Here is a 22,831-nt window from a genome sequence, read left to right as displayed (position 1 = left end):
CTCTTGCTCTGCATGACACAACGAAACATCTATTTACGAACAAAACAAATCGAAGAATGCGTGTGAATTTAAAAGCTGGAGACTTGATCTTCTCCTTTCCTTACTTTCTTTTACAAACGAATTCATAAAGCATAAGTTTGCTCTTTTCCTGTACAATAAATTACATTTTTTTTCAAGTCAAAGTAAACTCAACTACCATACCAACTGAAGACGCTTTCTATAGCCCCGATCCTAATGTAGATACCTCTGTGTAAACCGTACAAGTCTCCTTCGCAGCCGCTCGGGCAGAAGTCACGCAATGCTTCCCTCCATGGATTACGTGACTCCGGCCCGAGCGGCTGCGAACATAATTAATACTGTGTAAACAAAACATTCTCTTAGGAGTGAACTCAAGCAACCTTAACGACGATGGCAGCGAAAAAGACGCATATGAAATAGGTTTAACAAAAGAGTAAAAAAATACAAGTGCGTTTAAACAAACAAAATCAGAGGACCTTTGACACTGCTTTGACAGACCCTTAAGATGATCAGATCACAAAAAAAAAAAGAAAACGTTCGAGTTGTTTCGTCATTAAAAAAATAGTAACCATGACCTCCAATAATCCCAAAAACCCCTTCAAGTCCCATTCACCATTGCACCCTTAAGATATAAAAATCCCCAATGTTTTCGTACGGAATCATCAGTGTTTTTCGGTGTGGCTTTATCCTGAGCTTTATTCCTCTTTAACCTAAAAAGGCAAATATTTCAAAGCAATGACTTCAAGGAAGTAATCAAGTTAGAGGGAGTAGATACACGTCATGTGTAGTTTCGTATAATAATGATAACAATAATAGTAATGTTTAAATTAATAATAATAACAATTAGTCTTTATTTCATAAGATCAACACACATATCCTATCTTACAAAATTATGAATGCAAAAAAGCACGCTACAGTACTTGGAATAACAATAAAAAATTAAAGAAATTAAGGAGCTAAGTCGTATTTAAAGGTTAGACGGTTTACTAAAGAATCCATGGAACGCTTCGTGTTAGGTTTCACGGCTGACTTTCTTCCAAACTGGTATCTGGTGTTCTTAATCTCCGGCAACATTTTATACAGCGGGGACCCTCTAAGCCCATAACTCTAAAGCGTATTTTTAATCTTGTTTTTCTAAGATAAAGGTAACTCTGTATGGGAATTCCCGACGAAATCGAAGTCGCGACGATCGTTGATGATTAAACGGCGTACATTCCCTTCATGATAAGTTTGACAACTTTAGTCATGTGATGACTAATAAGCACACGCCTATTCACCTCAATTTTGATGTCAGCTCCGCCCTCAAATTTTCCCATCGTTCAAGTTTGCAAACCCGTTTAGCGGAACTATATGAAATGACAATAAGGATACTAAGTTGTGAATTCAATTACGGTCCCTTTTATAGCTTTGTGGTAATGTACTTCACAAATTGATATATAAATAAAAGAGGTTCCTTTAACGAAATTTTTTATTATATTGTGCTCTAAAAGTCATTACACGTGACCAAGCCCGTTTATCTCGTCATATCCCTTGGCTTTTTGCCCGGACATCGTGCGTCTGAGCATATCTTTAGTTTAAGAACGTTAATAGACTAACATGTTACCCACTCCCCCAGAAGTAAACTTTATACTTGTTTTGTTGATTTTAAAAAGGCATTTGACTCAATTTGGCACCAAGGTTTACTTTACAAACTGTTGAAATATAACATAGGTGGCACCTTTTACAAAATAATTTCCAGCATGTATTCCCATTCAATACGTTGTGTGAAAGATAATTATACTCGATCAGAATTTTTCAACTATGATAAAGGTGTACGACAAGGCTGTATTCTGTCGCCGCTTCTATTTAACCCTTATCTAAACGACCTACCCTTCATTCTAAATAACAATGCTAAAGATTCTATCTTACTACCAGATGGTTCTCACTTAAAGGTCAAATGAACCAAAAATTTGACATTTTTTATTTTAGTTCAATTCTAGTGAAATGTGTTTAAAATGAACCAAATAAACATACTATGAAGTTTCAGCTCAATTGAAGCAAGTATCTCCGAGATATTCGCAACTAAAAATTGCTGTTTTTTTGGCCCTCATCTTCGTAGAGCGGTCGGAAAAATTGTCGGAAAAAACAGCTTGTGACGTCAATGTTGGTCAGGTGAAAGAAAGCGGGAAATTCAAAACAGAGTTTTTCGAGTCGACTTGGCGCAGAAGTGGTTTGTGCGGCCATAAACCTGGAAAGAACAGGCAATTTGTCTTCAAAAGTTGCAAGTTGTGGTTATAACCTTCTTATTATTTAATTTTCTCGAAGAATACATCATAGTAAAACTGACTTTAACGACATTTACTAATCGTTTCCTTGAGTTGTATTGGAAATGTGCGTGTGTAAGTCCGAGTTTTTTCAAGATGCATTCACAAAATGTGTTCATAGAAGGAAGTTCCTGGATATATAAGGTCCGGAGCTCCACCGTGGACACAAAAACAAAATATCTTTGTATAATAATCTGCCCAAAGAAATTCAAGTTTGCCCACAATGTGTTTGAAGTCACTGAACTTTGTCGCACTCGAGCTGATATTTTAAACCCACGCTCGATCGGCGCCTTCTAGCTACGCAGATCACTAAAATGTAAACAAAATCCTCAATGTAGAAGTTTTGGCGTTGATATGTGGGCAGAAAAAGAGTTAATCTTTATCTAGTAAATCTTCCCCAAGATCGGTTTCAAAGCAACCATAGTTTTTTAAACTTGATCGTTTCGCGCAGATTAATTTTGATTTGTGTTGTCAAGTTCAACATACATAACACCTGTTAAAAACCAACTCGAAAGTAAGGTTTCCTTCAAACAAAGTTAAAGTTACATTATTGCAAAAACTTCTTTCCAATTATGTATAAGATTTAATTACCGATTGCGGTCACTTTAAGGACCATAGATGCCACTTTAAGCTGGCAAAGAGATGCGACAAGCAAAGAACAATTTCATCACGCATAAAATTCAGCTTAAGTGAACTAAAAAAAGCTTCAATAAGGTTGCAAAACAACAAATTTTCATTAAAAAAACATAAGGCTTAAGGCTCTTATACCTGATGACAAAGAAGAAGTGAATTTTCTGTCTGGAAACAACTTACCTAAAGATCTTAAAAGAAAAAGATCAGTTGCAAGCGTCGCATCCAAGCCATGATTCCGACTACTTAACTAGATTAGCTACTTTTTTTTAGTAATAACTGGTCCATGCGAGGGTCTTCATTCAAGCAAATTAGACTCAGCGAACTGAATCAGAAAATTGGCCATAAGGATTTGTTTTGCTCCCTTCAGTCAAATCCAGCTCCAGCAATTGTTTACGGGCAAAGAGTTGATTGTTTTGGAGTCACTGCCGGCAGTTGTCGTTCTCCGCTACTTCACAGCTAGAGAAAGGAAAATTCGCGTACAGAAAGATAACAAAACTATGTAAAACTGAAAAAACTAAAGAAAAAAGGATCTGACTATCATTACTTGAGCAACAGAAAAATGATCGAACTAGTCTTTTCTTCTCGAGTAAGCTTGCTGGCCCTCTAAAGTTCCGAGGAAGTTTTAAGCGCTCAAGTTTGTTCACTCGCAAGCGTTATCATTACGGTTCTTTGACATAAGACAAGGATAAAGCTGGTTCTGCAAAGGTAAATAAATCTGGGCAAGCGGGTTTTAATTCAGTCCGGCGAAAGAAGGCGAAGCACTGGACACAAAATCAATTCACAAATCGACTGCAGAATTATCAGAAAAATACAAACCTCTTTGGAAATGTTCAAAACGTTTTATTCCTCTACAGACTGACGGATGATCTGTTTTTACTCTAACATTGGTTGTTCTGAATCTAAAGTAATTTTCAAGTGACGAAAAAACAACAACAACAACAACAACAAAAAAGCGTTTACATGGAGCAAACGTTCGCACCTCGTGTATTTCATTCAGTCTCAGTCAGAATTCTCACAGAACGAGACAAACAAACGCAGGCTATAAGGGATGCGCAGAAGCTTGCGCAGAACCTTTTTCCTCCCTGAAAGACCAACATTGACGTCACGTAGTCTCCAGTCTATTACGCGGCCATTTCAGAAACGTTTTCGTGAAGTTTTCGGAAATGCTCGAATTTTAATCTTTTATCTTTCTATAAAGGCTTGGGAAGAAAAATCTTTGCCCAAATCTCACCTAGGATGGTTCTTTTAGTGTTTGGTGAAGGTAAAGCGACAAAAAAAAATATGTCAATCTCTTGGTTCATTTGACCTTTAAACTGTCTACTTTATGCCGATGATTTACTTCTAATATCTACCTCGGCAGAAGTCTTGACAGACTATCAAAATATTGTCAGGATTGGCTTCTTAAGATTAATCCAACTAAAACCAAAGTTATTGTATTTCAGAAGAAAAGTAGAAAATCCGCAATAGATAAACACAATTTTATGGTTATCTCTAAATTTACAAATAACAATGAACATTTTCAAGTTTTGGATTCACCTTGAAAATCAACCCCCTGACAGCGTCGCTGAACTCTGCTTAAACATATCGGATAAAATGGCCGAAGAAAATAAATCAGGTCTAATAAATAAAATAAATCTTTTGAGTACACAACTTAATATTCATAAACAATCAGTTAACTTTAAAAACCCTTCTACTTTCCTATCCAAAGCTGAGAATAATTTGTCAAAACATCTGAAAAACCACCAGCTAAATTTGATAAGAACAAATAAAAAACTAAAATTCAAATCACTCTGAATTCATCAATCATATGCGGAATCCTGAAAATAGGCGTGTAGCTTCCAAATTTAGGATAGGAAATCATAATTTAAAAATAGAAACTGGAAGATTTAGAATCCCCAAAACTCTTGAAGACCTTAGAATCTGTGATCATTGCAACCAAAATTCGGTTAAAAATAAACTGCACATATTATTTCACTGTGATCAATACAATGATTTGAGAAAGACTCTTTCTATTAAAATCAATGACCAAAATACATTATTTACAAATTACAATATCCATGATAAAGTCTGATTTCTTTTTAACAATACTGATTCACATATCAGCAGGCTAGCTGCTAATTTCATCTTTCAAGCATTTGAAAGACGAAAGACACATAGTTAATTCTACCTTTCCATCATATCTTCATTTCCTTAAATTCAGCTGTTTATTATTGTTATTTTAATCGGTAACACCTGTGTACAAAGTGGTAATACTGAATAAACTTGTTGTTGTTGTCATAGGATCTCTTTGCGAAGGGCTCTCCCAGGTACACCCCACTTCCCTCGTACCTACAATAAATCTTTTCCCTAAAAAAACCGCGAAAGCAGAGTTATTTAGTATCGCTGAGCGCGGTGAAGGAGAAATTGGCGTGGTAGTTACCTCATCACTGCTAATGAAGTTATTTGCGCATGCTCCCATGTTGCACTCCCTGACCTCATCAGGCGGTCCAACGCAATCTTTTCCTCCTTCTTGCGGGGGTGGAGCAGTGCAGCTTCTGCTTCGTATCTGAACACCATTGCCACACGTATCACTGCAGACCGACCACTCACTCCAGGGGGCGTAAAGGCCATCAATCTCTGTTTAAAATTATAATAAGAAGAGGCACAATATTTTTCTTTAAGTCCTATCTACAATATTGTCAAGTTCCTGAATACGTTCTATGGCGTAAATGATCAATAAAAATTTCTTTTCTTTCCTTTTATTTCGAAAAACGAAGGAACAAACATGAAATCTGAGGCAAGTTTCTTGAGGTGGAGACCTGAAATGTGTTGTGCATGTTCTTTAGTGCAGTACAAATCTATATGTTTTGGGGGTTAGCGCCATTTGATTCTAAAATGTGATATGATACGTCATGATGTGCTGTGATATGATTTGACGTGATTTGATGTAATGTGAGGTGATGACATGATGTGATGTGCTGCAATATGTTGTGATGTGATGTCATTTGGTACGCTGTGATGCAATGTGATGTGATGTGGTGTGAGGTAATGAGATGGGATGTGATGTGAAGTGATATACTGTGATATGATGTAATGTCATATCAAGTTTGATGATGTCGCGCATGACTGGACAACACCACCTGCCTTGTTATTTCCCAAGAAACCACCCAAAGTACAAGTATGTATAATTTTCATTGTGCAGAATTCATTATAGTAGGTCCGCCCACAACATTCTTTGCGAAAGGAAGAAGTCTGGGTCATGTCTGTTTTACAAATATCAAAGATAATGCTTCATTACCACAAATTTTTTCCACGAGGTCCATTATTGTTCCGTTGTTTGTATAGTCTCGCAGTTCATTAAGCCTGACCACCTTTTCTGGTCCAGCAAGATTCTCAAGCAGCGAGAAATTAACTCGTTTCCCATAACCGACGAATACCACCTGAGCTTTGTTTTTGGTCTATGGACAAAAAGAAGAAGGTACGTTATTAGCACTCTGTTTAAGAACTAGGCTGCTACGTTATTAGCATTTTGTCAAAGAATTAAGCTAAGACTCGCCCCATTTCCGGAATCCCCAAAATTTTTTTCTTGTGGAATCCGGAATACAGCTCAGGGAATCCAGAATCCGACAAAGATTGAAATCCGGAATCCAAGTTCACTGACAGAGAATCATCGTCATCACGGCAACCAGGAGCGGAGATTAGTCAATGAGACGAAAACCAAACTTGATCGTCAGAATGACTGAAAATTTCGCTCCTTCAAACGGAATTTGGATTCCGAAATCGGGGATATTCTTGCTCGTGGAATCCAGAATCCAGCAATTCTTTTTTCTGTGGAATCCGGAATACGGCTTAAAGAGTCCCATTAGAGATTTGAATCCGAATCCAGGTTCACCTGACGAATAAACTGGAATCCAGTACCTGGAATCCGGAATCCAATGTTTGGAATCCAGAATCCAAGACTGTCTTGGATTCCCTTACATGGGACGACAAACTCATTACAATGAGGTCTTTGCTTCTACACGTTAAGTTTGTCGGTACTGTATAACCCTTTCTAACAGCTTTAAAGTGATTTTGATACTCGAAAGCTATCAAAATGTATTGATTTAAAATCGGCATGTCTGCTATAAACTATCTTATCTCTCAATATAGTTGTACCCCTTCTAAATTTTTTTTTTGTCAAACTATCTGAAGATGAAATAACCAAGAGCCCAAGGAAAATTAGTATAGGTAATAGCATGATTTGTACTGATATTTGGCATAAATACCACGAGTGATATTTTAAAATTGTTAAACGAAATTTCACGAGCCGTTAGGGGAGTGAAATTTGAGACAATTTTGAAATATCACAAGTGGTATTTATGCCAAATATCACCTACAAATCATGCTTTTATTTGTTTATACTACTACCCGCAAAGGGTTTGTAATTTTCACATTTAGGTATTTCAAATTAAGCTGAAATACCACTGCTCTAAGCCAATCAAATTGCAGAAATTTTTCATGTAGTAGTATAATGCACTGTGTACTTACTCGAAGCGGAGGTAATGCCTTATCGAGGTCGACTTTTTTGGGGGGAAATGGTCTTCCATCAAAAAAGACAACCAGTACGTTTGGCTTTTCTGTTCTATCACCACCTTTGACAGAAAACAACATTTCGGAGACTTTATTCAGTCCAAAGTCGATGCGCGTCTTAAATGTAAGCCTTATAGGTTGACTCTCAATCAAAGCAATGAGGTCTTCTTTGTCGTGGCTTACATAAGTTGTGAAGTTGTCTAGTATTTCTGCATCGCGATCAAACGTAACCACTCCAACTCGCGTTTGGTTGTTGGCCATTTCATCTGTTCGCAGAAATGTGGGCAACATTTCTCGCAAAAGTTTTCTGTAGTTCTTTTTCTGAATACTTTTGGAACTGTCTATTAACAAAGCGAGATCAATACCATCCTCACAAGGAATCTTCCCTGAGAAATAAGAACACGCGATTTTAGTTCTCTTTTTCAACTACTTGTATTACTCACTGTCTTCTACTACTTTCCTTATCATTGTTATCATTTCATAACGGTGATGTTACACGAGACGATTCGCAACTACGAGTTTTAGTGCAACACATCATTGCAACATTGTTGCGACATTGTTTCGAATGGTTACAACATTGTTCCAGCATTGCAACGCTGTGTTGCCCTAAAAATCGTCGTTGCGAATCGTCCCGTGTTACATCGTCGTAAGTAGGATGAGTATGATCTTCCGTGTGGGAGTAGTCCTGAATTGGACTATTGTTGACAATGACTGACGCTTCGACAATCTCCGCCGTAGTCATTTTTAGAGTCAACTTGAGTTGTATCACGTCAGTTAATGGTAATAAACTCTGGTTATTAACCTGATTGGTCACTGAATAATCATTATTATTGTCATTGTCATTATCATCATCATCATCATCATCATTATTATTATTATTATTATTATTATTATTATCATTATTATAATTGTTGTTGCTGTTGTTGTTGTTACTATTACAACTATTGGATGCTTTAAACTTTTTCATCTTTCATATACAGCCAAACTAAATGTCCAAAACGTTTCTTGGTATTTTTGCAGAACCTAACAGATCTAATGCACAAACTAATACCATGATTATCATCATCATCATCACTATTATTATTATTATTATTATTATTATTATTATTATTATTTATACTATTATTTTTAGCAGTAGTAAAAAGAGTAGTCAGTAATGTGCACGTTTTTAATCCTTATCAACGAAACACCACGCGCGCTTTTTATGCAAATTAAACAATCTACTACTATTAAGCTTCATTTCCTGTTTGCTGAGACACCAAGTATGAATCTAACTTTGGAATAAATTTAAGCAAAGGCGTCATTATCGCAAAAGGGTGAGGGTGCTCCCATCATCCGATTAAATTTCTCGTTACACCACTCAATTTCTTTCAGTAACAAATTTCATATATTCTGAAAAGGGAAGTGAGAGGAAGAAGACTACTTATTTTGTATTATATTATTACCTTTGCATTGTTCGCCACAGGGTCTGGTTTCATTTGCGTCTCCTGTGCAGTTCTTACCAAGTCCCTCAGGAGGTGGGTGTGTGCAAAAACGATACCTGTTTTGCACACCATCGCAATCTTTGCTACAATTCGACCATTCTGTCCATTCTGTAAAGTTCCCGTCATGACCTTTCAAATGCACAAAAAAGCCTCGTTTTATTAAGTTTCCCAACAAGGTTTTTTCATGGAAAAGAGAACACAGGGCAATACAGATTTTGAATCAGGGAATCTTTGTATTTCCAGTAGCAATACGCGTCATCTTAATACTTTTAAACAATTCGAAAAAAGGTCAAAAGAGGAACGGAGAGCAATACATATTGGGTATCAGAGAACTGCTGCGTTTTTAGGTTGTACGCTCCATCTAGAAATACTTTTATACAATTCGAAGATTATTCAAAGGCACTTTGGGGTCACAGTGAGAAGAGGGAAGACAACAGTACTTCAACTACAACCCTGGTCAAAACTCTTGGGAAACTAACGCAATAGCTCGTCAAATTGAGGCGTCTTCCCTCCCCCCTTTCCCCTCGGCACAATGTTGACGTTATGCATTCAAGTTTTAATTCAACACAATCAACACTGCTTGGGGTAGAGGGGGACAGCAGAAATAGCCCCTTATAACATCATCCCCAAGCTGTTTTAAGAGGTAGAATATGAGTTAATTTTACAAAGTGCGTCTTTGTGCCTAATTTCCTCAAGTGTCCCAAGACGTTTTGACCAGGGTTGTAGCTTTCTTTACGATTCTAATACTACCTCTGATCTTAACCCACATGAACATTTTCTTTAAAACGTACAAATTCCAACCGTTACTTTTTCTCCGTTCCAAGTTTGCATTATCTTACTTTGCACTTACCACAGTCCATTGTATTGCACATTCCTGACTCCTCACTCGGTCCAATTGTGGTGCAATTTTTTCCCCTATGCTTTGGGGCAGGGTGAGTACAGGTTCTGTTGCGCCAGCGAATTCCTCCATCACAAGATGCAGAACACTTCGTCCATGAACTCCAAGGAGAATATCCTCCATCCAAACCTTTGAAAGTCATTGCAAAAGAGCAAGACTTGCTTTACCTGAATGGACCTTATTCTCGATACCCGCCATCTTTGCAGGCGCTTAAGGACTGATGGGATAAATGCGATGTCACGTGGTTTCTCAGGGGGTAGATTTCAGATTTCAGATTTTATTGTTTTTACACAATTAACATATTGATTACATTGGTATTGGAATTTGAATAAATACCTTACGGAAAAATGTCAGAAATAAAGATAACAAGAAATTAAGGAATTAAGATGTGCGCAGTGACCAAAGTAGCTGATGCTTCCGGGTTGGTCACTCCCACGTTAAGCTAGCTGGCATAGACAAAAAGCGCAGTGAAAATTAATTATACAAAGAGAAAAGGTTTTAAAGTAACAATATTGATGGGTATTAAACAAAAAACAAAAAGAAAACAATAAACAACAACAACAACAACAACAACAAAAAGCAACAACAAAACATGGCTAAAAGTGGTTAAACTAAAGTAAACTAATTACCAATTTTTCCTCGAAGCTGAATGGGCTCTGAGTCAATAGCCCATGAGGCCGACGGCCGAATGGGCTATTGACTCTGAGTCCATGAGGCCGAGAGGAATAATTGTTTTAGTAAAATTCAACTAGTGGGTCAAAAATATCGAGACAAAACAACTTTAGCTAGCTAAAGCTAGACTTTAATCCTTTTTTGCCGCCCAAAATCCGGCGCTTTTCGCTACTAGTGAGCTATAACATATAGCCTAGTAGTAGCTCAACAAATCAGAACGCAGCATTGATAATAGACCACTAAGTGGATTTTACTAAATCAATATATTCTACGAAACACATTGCGAATGAAGCAGATATAACTTGAAGTGTTTAGAGAAGCGGTAGTAACTTAGTTTTTAAGTTCCAGTGGAATAGTCTCCCATATTTTCGATGCAATGAAAGAAAAAGGGGAAGCTCCATAGTTATTATTTATTTGTGGCCTATGGAAGTTAAGATTAGAAAAAACAGTATAATGACTATGGCAGTAGGAAGCTAGAGGTAGAGTTCCAGAAAATATTGTTGGGATGCCTGTTGGATCTTTAATGATTTTATGTGCAAAGAGTGCTACTTTGTGTTTGAAAATGTTATCAAATTTGAGGATATCCAATAAATTGTAGTAAGACTTAACATTCTTTCTACTGTGTGCAAAAAAAAATTGAACGAATGCACTTATTTTGCTTAGTCCTGATCCTATTCAGCCTAGTTTTGCAAGCACTTCCCCAGGTTAAATAGGGATAGATGAAAGAGTAATACAGTTGTTTCATTGTATGCAGATTTGAGGTCCCCAGTGTAAGTGTTGATCTATACACACCCAGGTACTTTATTTAGCTTTTGATCTTGATGATATATACATTTATACTTCCACTTAAACTTGAGGATGAGACTAGGATGTAATTTGTCTTTAAAAAGTTTATAGATAATTTGTTAATGGCACAGTACTTAACTACTGACTTAAATACTTCATTCATGACTGACTCAAGGTTATGCAGATTATTACTTTTATAAACATATTAGTGTCATCAGCAAAGATTCGGAAGGATAGTTTGCTTGAACAGTTTGGCAAATCGTTAATATAAAGCAGAAATAACAATGGACCCAAAGTTGACCCTTTAGGTATACCACAGATAATGGTCTGACTGCTTGATATAGTGTCACCAATTTTGAAAACTTGATTACGATTGTATAAGTATTTTAAAAACCATCTGAGAGGATTTCCACGTATACCATACCTATAGAGTTTCGATAACAGAATATCATGGTTAATTGTGTCAAATGCCTTTGAAAAGTCAAGAAAAATATCGCAGGTGACCAATTTTTTATCCACAGCCTTCTTACGTGAGTCAGTAATTTCTAAGACGGCCTGCTCAGTGGAGACTGGAGTAACCTGTGAAAGTTTTAATATATTTGGAACTATACCAGTTTCAATCCGTTGATTATAAATTTGCGTGAATGGAACAGATAATGGCGAAAACAAGTAAAAAAAATGCCAATGGAAATAATCGAGGTTGAGTTTGTTTATTCTACACAACAGGAAATGAAGACCTTTTCATCTTAAAGACGATAATGTCAAAATATGGGTGGAAGTGATAATTGTTATTTTTTTGTATGCAGTAGCGACCGTAGTAGTAATTATAGCAAACAGTAATGACGTAAATCTTGCAAAAACTCGATATGTACATTTTGCATGACTATGAAATCGTCGTCACGTTTTGATAGAATAAATAAATTCGACCGCGATTACTCGTACTGGGAAATTTTATCACTTGTTTGCCCCATGAAACACCACGTGACATAGCTTTTATCCCATCGATCCTAGAGTGCGTGCAAAGAGGGCGGGTATCGTGAATAAGATAATAATGCACCTTTTCAATACTCAGGTTATTGTTTTCAATAAATGAAAGAGCAGGTCACTGGGGTGGCACCGCAGAATAATGATCCTGCTCCTCTAATTGGCTAGTTCTAAAACAATGCAGAACTAATAACCTCACGCTTCGCACCCGGTCGTTATTTTTAAGAAGCCCTCGGAAATTAGGCTACTATATATATTTTATAACTTTGGCGTCTGCCTTTACAGGCGTCTATAAAATAAACAATAATGGATCACAGAAAGTGAATGTGTATTGTTATATGCAGAAAATGCACATTCATCACGTTATTTCCATTGTCTTTTCCGCCATGTCAACATTTTGCAACTAATGAGCGCGCATAAAAATTGTTAATAAGCATCCATAAAACTGCGATATAGATAAGAAAAGTCACATGCAACATACAATGTAAATTAACTTAAAGGTACGGAAAACCGGGCAAAAAAAAAACCTGCAACCGTTGTCTTGCAACATTATTGCAAAACGAGTTGAATAGGGATGTTGCGAGTTTTGCCATCCACACCAAACCTTTCTTGCAACAAATCATCAGGTTGTTAACAGGTTTGAACGTGGGTGGTAAAACGCGTTACATCGCTATTCTACTCGTTCTGCAGCAATGTTGCAAACAAGGTGCACATTCTTGTTGCCCGTTTGGCCGAAGATTAAGAAAAACTGAAACATGATGATACTCACTGCAGGTAACTTCTCGGAGTCTTCGAAGCGATTTTGAGAGTTGTTGAAAGGACTGTACATCGATCACATTATCAGTGTTGCCAGCAATCTCTTCCAGTTGATACCGGTACTGTTTAGCTTTACTACCAATGCCAACAACCACACGATGAACATTTTTCTCCTATAAAATTTGACGCCGTGGACCGATGTAAGGATTACGTTTTGAGAACATGAGTCTTTAGCTTTCATTAGCCTGCGTCAGAGCTGGTGGTTTCGTTGGGTGCGCGAGTGAGTGACAAAGCCACGAGGAGAATAGTGCGAACACACTAAGTTAAATGTTTATCCTTAAGGCGTCACTGTCTCTCTCTCTTTCCATTTACAACAGATATATAAATATAGAAATACGTAATAACATTCTATGAACAAATCTGTGGTCAAGAACAAGAGAAAGGCCTTGCAAACAGACGAAACATTGTGGTAGATGCATGTATATGAAATAAATCATGAAATCAAGTGAAGAATGATCCTCAGAATTGTGAACACAATTTATGCAATTGCAATTGCGTAAGAAGCCTGAAAAAAATTTCCCGACTTCATCGGTATTTGAACCCGTCACCTCGCGATACCGGTGCGAAGCTCTAACCAACTGAGCTATGAAGCCACTGATGTTGGGAGCTGGTCAATTATGCGTTCAACTCCCAAAATTGTTGGATGTTACACCTTGCGTCCGTTTGCTCACACTGTTGCATGTTGTTGGGAGTTGTTTGGCAAAGTTTGAAACAGCTTCCAACATTTCTTTTGTTCCGTGATCTCCGAAGCGTAGCGCAACAAAGTTTGACCCGTTTGCACAGCTCTTCCAGCATTGTTGGGGCCTCGCACGTAGATTGCACATGGTTCGCTCTAAAGTCTTATGGGTTGTGTCCTTTCCACGATGCACTGCAGGTCCCAAAATTGTTGGGAGTTGTTGCATCTGTTTGCACACCACTGCCCACACGGACGCAACAACTCGTAACATTGTTGGGCCAATAACGTTGGGAGTTGTTGCGTCTGTTTGCACCTGCTGAATTCTTCATATCCACCCGCGCTCACCAGTTTTGGAAGATATAGGTAATATACCACCGACAAAATGGCATATTGCCCCAATATAAAATAACAACCTCCTTACTAGTAAACTCAAACTCAAAAAACTAGCGAAAGAGTTCTCTGTTATACTACTTTATGAGAAGTATCTGCCAGAAAAAGCTGAGATCCGTTTAAATCCTGAAACCGCTCCGAAAAACAGGCAAATGTTTCCAAGAAAGTCTTAGAGAAGGTAAGATTGTTAAGAACTTTAATTTTGAATGAATAGCCGAACAATCATTGAATTAGGCTTTCGTACTCATGAAGAATTATGCAGATCTCAGAGGCTTTTATCCACCTTGGACGATAACATCTTCCTCGGTCTAAATAATTCTTTAATACATTTCAATAACTGTTAAATGAATAAAAGATACTTACTATGATTGGGTTTAAAACTCCTTGATCCCCAATGAAATTTTTTGAATCAACGTGCGTTTTTCCGTCAGTTAACAAAACCAGTGCGTTTGCAGCATGACGACGATCTCCGTTTGCTTCTTCGAAGGCTTCATTAGCAGCTTCTATTGCCCTGTCTGTCCTTGTTGGACGGCCAAGCTCATCATTTGACATATCGCTGATTAGATCTGCCAATTGCTGAAGACGTGAAGACGCTGTGTGATTAAAAGGTATTCGTATGGTTGCCTGATTAGCGAATGTGACAACGGAGAAATGGGTCGCCTCTTCACTGATGGTGAACAAGGGTAAGAATTTTTCCGCGAGGGCGTTCATCATTATTCCATAATCGCGTTTGCCGACACTTTGAGTTTGATCAATAACAAGGCATATGTCCAACGGAGGGTCTTCACAGTTTAGCATATCTGCGGAAAAAGATTCAAAATGTTAGTTTACTGACTGTACCGGGCAGAACCTAGAGCCAAACGTAGAAGGGTTCGTGCGGACTAGCTGTTGGCAAAGATAAATCAGTTAGCCTTAGCACACTAAGAATTCTCACGTATAATTAGCTGTAAATAACACCACTTTCGTGTGAAGACCGCAAGCATTCTCATAATTTTTTCTTGCGAGTCAAAGTTGCATAATTTTCATTTTTCGCTCGTCGCCGCTGGGGAAAAAAAGACGACCAGTCGCGCCGTCTACTGCGTGTTCAAATGACATGTCAACAATGGGTAGTAACGCATCATCAGTATAGAATTTCTCCACTTGTTCCTCATGCGTCATTTCGCAGGGAAAAAAATTCAAATGTGTTTCAAAAAATATACTAATTTGATTTTCTAGCAGAGATTTCTCAAAAACCAGTTGACGTCCATCGAATGATGTTTTTGCGATTCTTTTTTTCGCCTTCACAGAAGTTGCGAACTTTTTGGCCATTTTCTTGAGTTATGCGATATACTCAGTAAAAAAAGCTCAACCCAATATTCATTCCTTAGCGCCACTGACGGAATAATTGCAAACATCTTCCAAATCTAGTCAAAATTATTCGTCGAATTACAGCTAATCAGAAACGGGAAAAGGTTTTAATAAGGCTCCGCTATTGAAAATTAATCATCTAATCTCCGTCAGGAGGGAGATTTTATCTGAATCAATGACTTCCTAGACCTTGTAGGGTAATTATTCAACAAGTTCTTCATCACTACTTACTGCAGGTTAGATTGTGGATGTCATTTGCTTTTCCTGACAAAGCTGCAAAGTTGGCAAGTTTTACAGCTCCTTCCCTTCCTCCGGCAAGTTTTTGCAGATATCCTTCACTTATTTCGTTCCCAATACCGATAATAACACGATATATTCCTTTTTCCTTGGAAAAAAGAAACATTTGCCTGGTGTAAAAACTCTACAATTACAAGTGTACGTATTTCTGAAAGGTAGTTTCTTCAATCGTTTATACTACTACATGAGAAATTTCTGTACTTTGATTGGCTTAGAGCAGTGGTATTTCAGCTTAATTTGAAATACCTACATGTGAAAATTACAAACCTTTTGTGGGTAGTAGTATTAATAAATAATAGCATGATTTGTACGTGATATTTGGCATAAATACCACTTGTGATATTTCAAAATTGTCTCAAATTTCACTGGCCTAACGGCTCGTGAAATTATGTATAACAATTTCGAAATATCACTCGTGGTATTTATGTCAAATATCACCACAAATCATGCTATTACCTATACTAACCCGGACTGCCTCTTATATACAGATAGTTATTTTTTAAGCATGAGGGAGAATCGAAGCAGACCAGATAATGATCGTTGAAGGCGGTTTTAAGGTAAGTTTTGGACGCAATTTATAATTATTAAAAAAGTATTCAATACTTTTTTAATAATTATAAATTATTTTACAATTCTTCCATTTCCCATTGTCTTAATTAGATTCTCTCTGATACTCTCTCCTAAGAAGTAGCGACGCAAAAAAGACTTAACTACTAGTACATGTAAATCTGATCTCATTTGGCTGTACAGGCTCAGGTTTAAAAATGCAACACTTAAAGATTATTTTTTCTCATTTTTGCCGTCAAACCACACGAGAATAATAATAAGACTTTGTTCCTTAAGTACGTTCAAATTTAACAGCTTCCTTCTTGATAAGACCACCTTCATTGAAACGTTAAACACGTTTGTTTCATTACTATCAGGAAGTCCTTTTATATATTTAAATTATTTTTTTTCTCCTTTTATTTATTCATTATCTTTTATTATTGGTCTTTTCCTTTGCTAGGTTAAGTTTTTACTATATCTAACATGCTATCGTTAGTATATGGGTGCTTTCAGTTGTATTTTTAAAGTTATTCTAAGTTAGATAACAAATTTGACATTTATTTTTGGAATGGTAACTTTTACTCGCCCCAAAGGGAATCCAAGACAGCCTTGGATTTTGGATTCTACGCCGTGGATTACGGATTCCAGGTACTGTATTTCGGATTCGTTGTCTTACATTGGGCGAAACTTTTCCTGTGTAAACTGAAACTTTATGATAAAATTGTAAACGAGCATTTGCCTGGGCTCATACAAATCAAGAAGGCTCTGTTATGACACTCACCTCCAGAATTGCAAGGGCATCATCAGTCTCTGCAGGATCATCAGAAGACACCTGCCGGTTTGTGAAGACAATGAGGACATCAAGAGCAGTGTCTCGGTGTTGACCGTCCCCGAAGATATCTGTACACACCATGTTTATTGCGCTGTTGATGAAATCCTTTGAGCCCAGCTCGTCGCCAGTGTTATCCAACTGTGAAAAGAGTTTACTCTTCTTTTCCTCTGTGCTTACATCGCTAAGAGGAAAACGAATTGCATTGTTTTCAGCGAATTGAACCAGTGCGATGTGAGATCTATTTTCGAGAGCAGAGAGCTGTTCGACGAGATCGCGAATACTGGTCGTCACTTTATCAAAGTCGCCTCTGCGTCCAATGTGTCCAAGAGACGGAAACATGATGGTGATGTCCAAAGGTGTGTTTCCACAATCAAAGGAACCTAAAGCATCATTAAGATCAAGATGTTATGACAGTATTGGATTATCTTGTTTTAGGATGTCAGATTACTATTTATAAAGGGTATAATCACCCGCATGTTAGCTGCGCTTGCGCTATCAGATATTCTTCGTTAGGAAATTCCATTTATGTGCCTTGAATTGCGATAAATTTTAAAGTCACTCGGAGATAGCCAGCTAGCAGCACCCTATGGGTTATTTCACAGCAAGCTCTTTGAGTGAGGAATAAATGATGTAACCTTTTTATAAAGAATAAAATATGTACATTCTAAGAGACAGGGGAGAATATTTCTGTGGGTATGTTTTTAAATGGACTGATCAAACGTGACACTTCTCGAGAAGAATACGTTAAGCTGTGTGTCATTAATGAGGCTTATCGTTTTTATCACGCACAAAAAAAGGATTTCATTCTAAGCATCTACTCCTACACAAGAGATCTATTAAAGATAGTTCATCTTTAACTTTCTGTTCTTATTTAGCAGTTCGTCCCCCTCAAATACATATGAGACGCGTACTCAAATATTTATTTGGCAGCTAGTTAACTTAGTGTGGTGGTATTCAAACTGTCGTTAGTCTTGGAAACTTGGACAAATTAAATTTAACCCCAGAGTAAACATTCACCTGTCGCGTCCACCTTTCTTTCTAGCCTTGCTGTTTAACACACTTTTGAATAGAAAAAGGTTGAATTATTGCTTCTTATTTATCCGGAGGTAGCGTTGCAGAGCGGTTAGAGCTCTGTACTTGTAATTTGGATAGCTGGATTTGTTTTCAGCCACTATGGTAAAATAGCCAAATAGATCTCCTCCTTCTAGTCTTAACTACAGTAAGACCCCGCAACTAAGAACCTGGATTTCAAGGACCTGTTAGGCTAAAATATGCAGTTAAGCCCCCTCTATATATAAGAACCTGCTTAGCCTTAAATTTGAAACAGGTTCTTAATTTCTAAAATCTATGAAAAAATTCTGTACATGCACTTGGGCAAGTAAGATAAGTCAACATTAAGAACCCTCTTTGCTTTATTTCACTTGCACCTCAACGTAATGGCCGGGTATGCAGATTTTATACGTGGAGGAATATGCTGAACCACTTAATACCCTTAGCTATTTTTTTTATTACAGTTTTGTTCAGAAAATAAGAACCTATTTAAGAACCTAAATAGGCTAAACTTGTGCTAACTACCATTTATATAAGAACCTGTTTAGGCTAACTTGGAAAAATCCAGGTTCTTAGTCAGGATATTTTACTGTAATCACGGTTTCATTTGAATTATTTGTTTCATTAGTCCTGAAATACCTTTCAGAAGGGGAACAGATAATGATATAGTTATTATATTAGTAGTTTATGACATATTAGTTGTATATCAGTTATTTATTAGTTTATGACATCAAGCTTGAGGGCCTGAGTATGCTGCAAGGTTGACTGACTCACCTCCCGATGGAATTGCTGTGGCTGATGCTGAACATACAATCAGAATCGCAATTTGAAGAACAAATATCATGGCTACGGTATATGTTTCCACAAACCACCTTTTGTCTGAAGAAATAACAATATTTGAAACATGTATTTCATCACCTTCGCATCTTACTAAGCTAGCTTACTACGCTACGATAGCATATGATGAAACATGGAATGGACTAGAGTGGCAAAACATGGACTGGAGTGTTAAAACATAGAGTAATGAAACATAGAGTGATAAAACATGGAGTGATGAACATGGAGTAAAAAAACTTGGAATGATAAAACATGGAGTGATAAAACATGGAGTAATAAAACATGTAGTGATAAAACATGGGGCAGTAAAACATGGAATGATAAAACACGGAGTGATAAAACGTGGAGTAATAAAACATGGAGTGATAAAACATGGGGCAGTAAAACATGGAATGATAAAACATGGAGTTATAAAACATGGATTAATGAAACATGGAGTAATAAAACATGGAGTGATAAAACACGGAGTAATAAAACATGGAGTAAAAAAACATGGAGTGATAAAACATAGGGCAGTAAAACATGGAATGATAAAACACGGAGTGATAAAACATGGAGTAGTGAAACATGGACTAATAAAACATGGAGTGATAAAACATGGAATAATAAAACAAAGTACAGTCAACTCTCTCTTAAAGACGAACACTTCGTGTTCGTTCCTGCCTTTTTCAGTCATATTACTGTAAATAGACGGATTACGGACACTTGAGGAGCGCTTTTTTAGTTTCAGGGGAAATACTTCAAAACGAAAATGTAGGAGCTGATCATGACATTTCCATGGTCATTTCCTACATTTCTGTTTGAAGTATTTTCCCTAAAAAAGCGCTCCTCAAGTGTCCGTTGTCCTTCTATTATTATTTATAGTAATATGACTGAAAAAGGCAGCAACGAACACGAAGTGTCCGTCTGATAGAGGCGTCATTTAAGAGAGAGTTGTTGGTATTTTATTTCATTATTCCATGTTTTATCACTCTACATGTTTTGTCACTCCATGTTTTATTACTCCATGTTTTATCACTCCATGATTTATCACTCTAGTCCATGTTTTACCACTCCAGTCCATTCCATATTTTATCATATGGAAATCAATAACTGAATTACTTAGTTACTTTAATTACTCAAAAGAGACGTTGTAGCCATAATAATGGCTCTCGAAATAAAAAATAGCAATTTCGTTTGCATTAATGCATTGTTTCGTGTTCGATATTACATTTTGTGCCAAATGTTATTCTCTTTTGGGTGTCCGTACAACCAGGAACACGCTCGTAACACCCCAGAACAGACCCCCCCCCTTCTCCCAACACCCTTAATAACAACAATTATGCAAAAAAAAAAATAACAAAACCAAAAAACCCCTTAAATATCACCAATGAATCAATAAGCATCTTTTATCTGTAAGTGGAAAACGGAGATTGGGTCAGATTGACGAATTCACACAACTTAACGACTTCTGAAGATTTTAAGAAAGTAGTCCGTTGGCTTTTATAAGAATACTTACCAGCCTTTCGTCTGAAATATAGCTCAAAGAGCCTTCATAAAGTCAAGAAAAAAAATAAACTAAATAAAAGAAAAGAGTTCGATTAGACCCAAGTGGATGGCCCATGAAGCATTTACAATATTTTCACTAAATATCTGCCCAATTTGATAATCAACGAAAATGAAACACTAAAACAAAAAATATGTTTCTTTTTAATCAAAGACAAAATATCAAAATCAGAGAAAACAAGACAAGAATCAAAATATTTTTTGATTCATTGATGATTTTTTGTTTGTTTTTCGTTGTTTTTTTTTGGCCTAATTTTTGTAATTAAAGGTGTTCCGGGGATCCACCCCGTCAAGAGGTTGTTCGGGGGGCCTGAGGGTGTCCCGGGGGTGTTCCAGATGTGTTCCGGGGGTGTTGTGGGGTGTTCCGGGCCTGTTCCTGGTTTTACAGACACCCTCGACTTTTTGGGTTAAAATTTATTACATTTTGCGTTACCATTACATTTTGTAATTTATTATATTTAATGTGTTGATTCGCTGTGCCAAATTCTGTGAGTGCTTTGACTGCCTGCGTGCGATAATATTTTCACGCTTGGTCTTCATGCGTTTATCGTTTAATTACTTTCAGTATACTTTGTGTGTTTAAAAGTTTTATGAACTCTTAATTCTATCTTTACGCTAAACTAATATTTGTGTTATCGTCCCTTTTAAGATGATATCAATTTATTTAACATTTAATGTGCGTTTTAAATTTGCTTCTTAAAATGTAGAGCACTCTGTTTGAATATAAAAGACAAAAGAATTACACTCGCAACTCAAGATGAACTTGAAATTCTTTATAGGGTGACTCGGCTACCCTTCATGTGAAATCTGAATTTTCCTTTCAATCTAAACTAAAATTTGTTTTTGGTTCCCAGTGAATGCGCCACGTACTGGATTACTCGTGTATCGACTCCATAAGTAAGGCCGATCAGTACAAAAGCATTTTAAAAATTGTTTAATCAAAGCGCGTTCAATTCTTAGCGAGGTCCAATATTTACTGTGAAGAGTGTGAAGAAGGTATAAAGAGCAGAACAAACAAAAACTTTTCATATCGCCACTGAATATTTAATATTTTCTTGAAATAACTAATTATAAACACGGCAGACCTAAAAGTTGTCGTAAATCTCAATCTAAGCCAGATAACGTAATCAAATTTAATTAAACCGGCCACAGATCATAGAAAAAGTATTCGTTTGCGTTCCTTTCATTTTACAAATTATTTGTTTGTTAATCGTTGAAAGGTTTACTCAATTTGCTTTGTTGATCTGCGTTCGACTCTCATTCTCCACTACCACAACTGGATAAAATTGAACATGAACAAAACAAACTTATCTGGAGAAACTTGTGCTTATGACATTTGCTTTAAGTTCAGCAAAATTATTACACAAAGATGATTGAATTCACATTTGGCTAAAACTGTGCATTTCCTTGGCAACTTTATCTTCAGAGAAAACATTTGTTTTGACAAAATGATTGGTTTTAAAAGGAAGTAAGCCAAGAACTAAATGGAAGTTAAAGCTATCGAAAAAAGACAAAACTATTGGAACAGTTTCTCTTTTCCAATTCAGGGCAATGATCTCTTTCAATCCTAATCGTAATTTAAACTGGACTGAAGTTTCACGGCCCGAAAACGTGTACCCAATTATATATCTATTGTGTTTCATTAACCAGGAATTAAGTCCTTTGTACTTTCTTCATGTTACAAGTTGAACTACTAAATGCCACGATTTTATTTACAAAACATAGCTCTCTGAAGTGAATAACTGTTTTAATTTATAGCTTTCCCTTGAAATTCTGAAATAAATGCTAAACGGTGACCTTAATACCTTAGCTCACAAAACGACTTCTAATTCGTATTTTTTAGGTCAACACGAGTTATTATTTTTTTTTATTAACCTTAGACAATCTGTCATATCATATTGCCGATGAATCTACTTGTTCAGTTCCTTGCAAGAAAGGTTCTATTATTCAAGACTGTGTAAATTTGATAATCACTTGCTCCACTAAGTTTCTTCGAGGCAATTAAAATTTCTTTCTGCGACGTTTAAGAGACTTAATGCAAAGACAATCATGTTAACGAACTTCTAAATTGGAACTATGTTTTATTTGTACAGTTGGTATATGAACTCACCTTTTCAGTGTCCCTCGGGGAGCGATCTTGTAAGCACCACACTACTCGCGATCGGTATC

General features: G+C 36.8%; 1 protein-coding gene across 1 annotated transcript; it reads right to left on the bottom strand.

Moving 5' to 3' along the window:
- Positions 1 to 455: 455 nt before the first annotated feature.
- LOC140930032 (uncharacterized) lies at positions 456 to 22,809 on the bottom strand. Its single transcript, XM_073379693.1, has 12 exons — positions 22,773 to 22,809; positions 19,055 to 19,159; positions 17,180 to 17,610; positions 15,787 to 15,940; positions 14,572 to 15,008; positions 13,096 to 13,255; positions 9,837 to 10,013; positions 8,948 to 9,115; positions 7,461 to 7,888; positions 6,232 to 6,391; positions 5,374 to 5,570; positions 456 to 728 (listed from the first exon to the last, which is right to left on the bottom strand). The coding sequence occupies exons 2-12, from the start codon at positions 19,122 to 19,124 to the stop codon at positions 714 to 716; spliced, it is 2,397 nt and encodes a 798-aa protein (XP_073235794.1). The 5' UTR covers positions 19,125 to 19,159; positions 22,773 to 22,809; the 3' UTR covers positions 456 to 713.
- Between the last annotated feature and the right edge of the window lie 22 nt (positions 22,810 to 22,831).

The sequence above is a fragment of the Porites lutea genome, chromosome 1 (assembly GCF_958299795.1).
Source record: "Porites lutea chromosome 1, jaPorLute2.1, whole genome shotgun sequence".
NCBI classification, from domain to species: domain Eukaryota; kingdom Metazoa; phylum Cnidaria; class Anthozoa; order Scleractinia; family Poritidae; genus Porites; species Porites lutea.
The sequence above is the reverse complement of the archived record's forward strand: the minus strand, read 5'-3'. Positions and strand labels throughout refer to the sequence as shown.

Coding starts and splice junctions, on each gene's coding strand:
- LOC140930032 (XM_073379693.1), bottom strand. CDS start 19,124: ATGATATTTGTTCTTCAAATTGCGATTCTGATTGTATGTTCAGCATCA. Junction 15,941..17,179: donor ATGCCCTTGCAATTCTGGAG/GTGAGTGTCATA, acceptor CTTTTTTCCAAG/GAAAAAGGAATATATCGTGT. Junction 10,014..13,095: donor ACTCCGAGAAGTTACCTGCA/GTGAGTATCATC, acceptor TGACTTTCAAAG/GTTTGGATGGAGGATATTCT.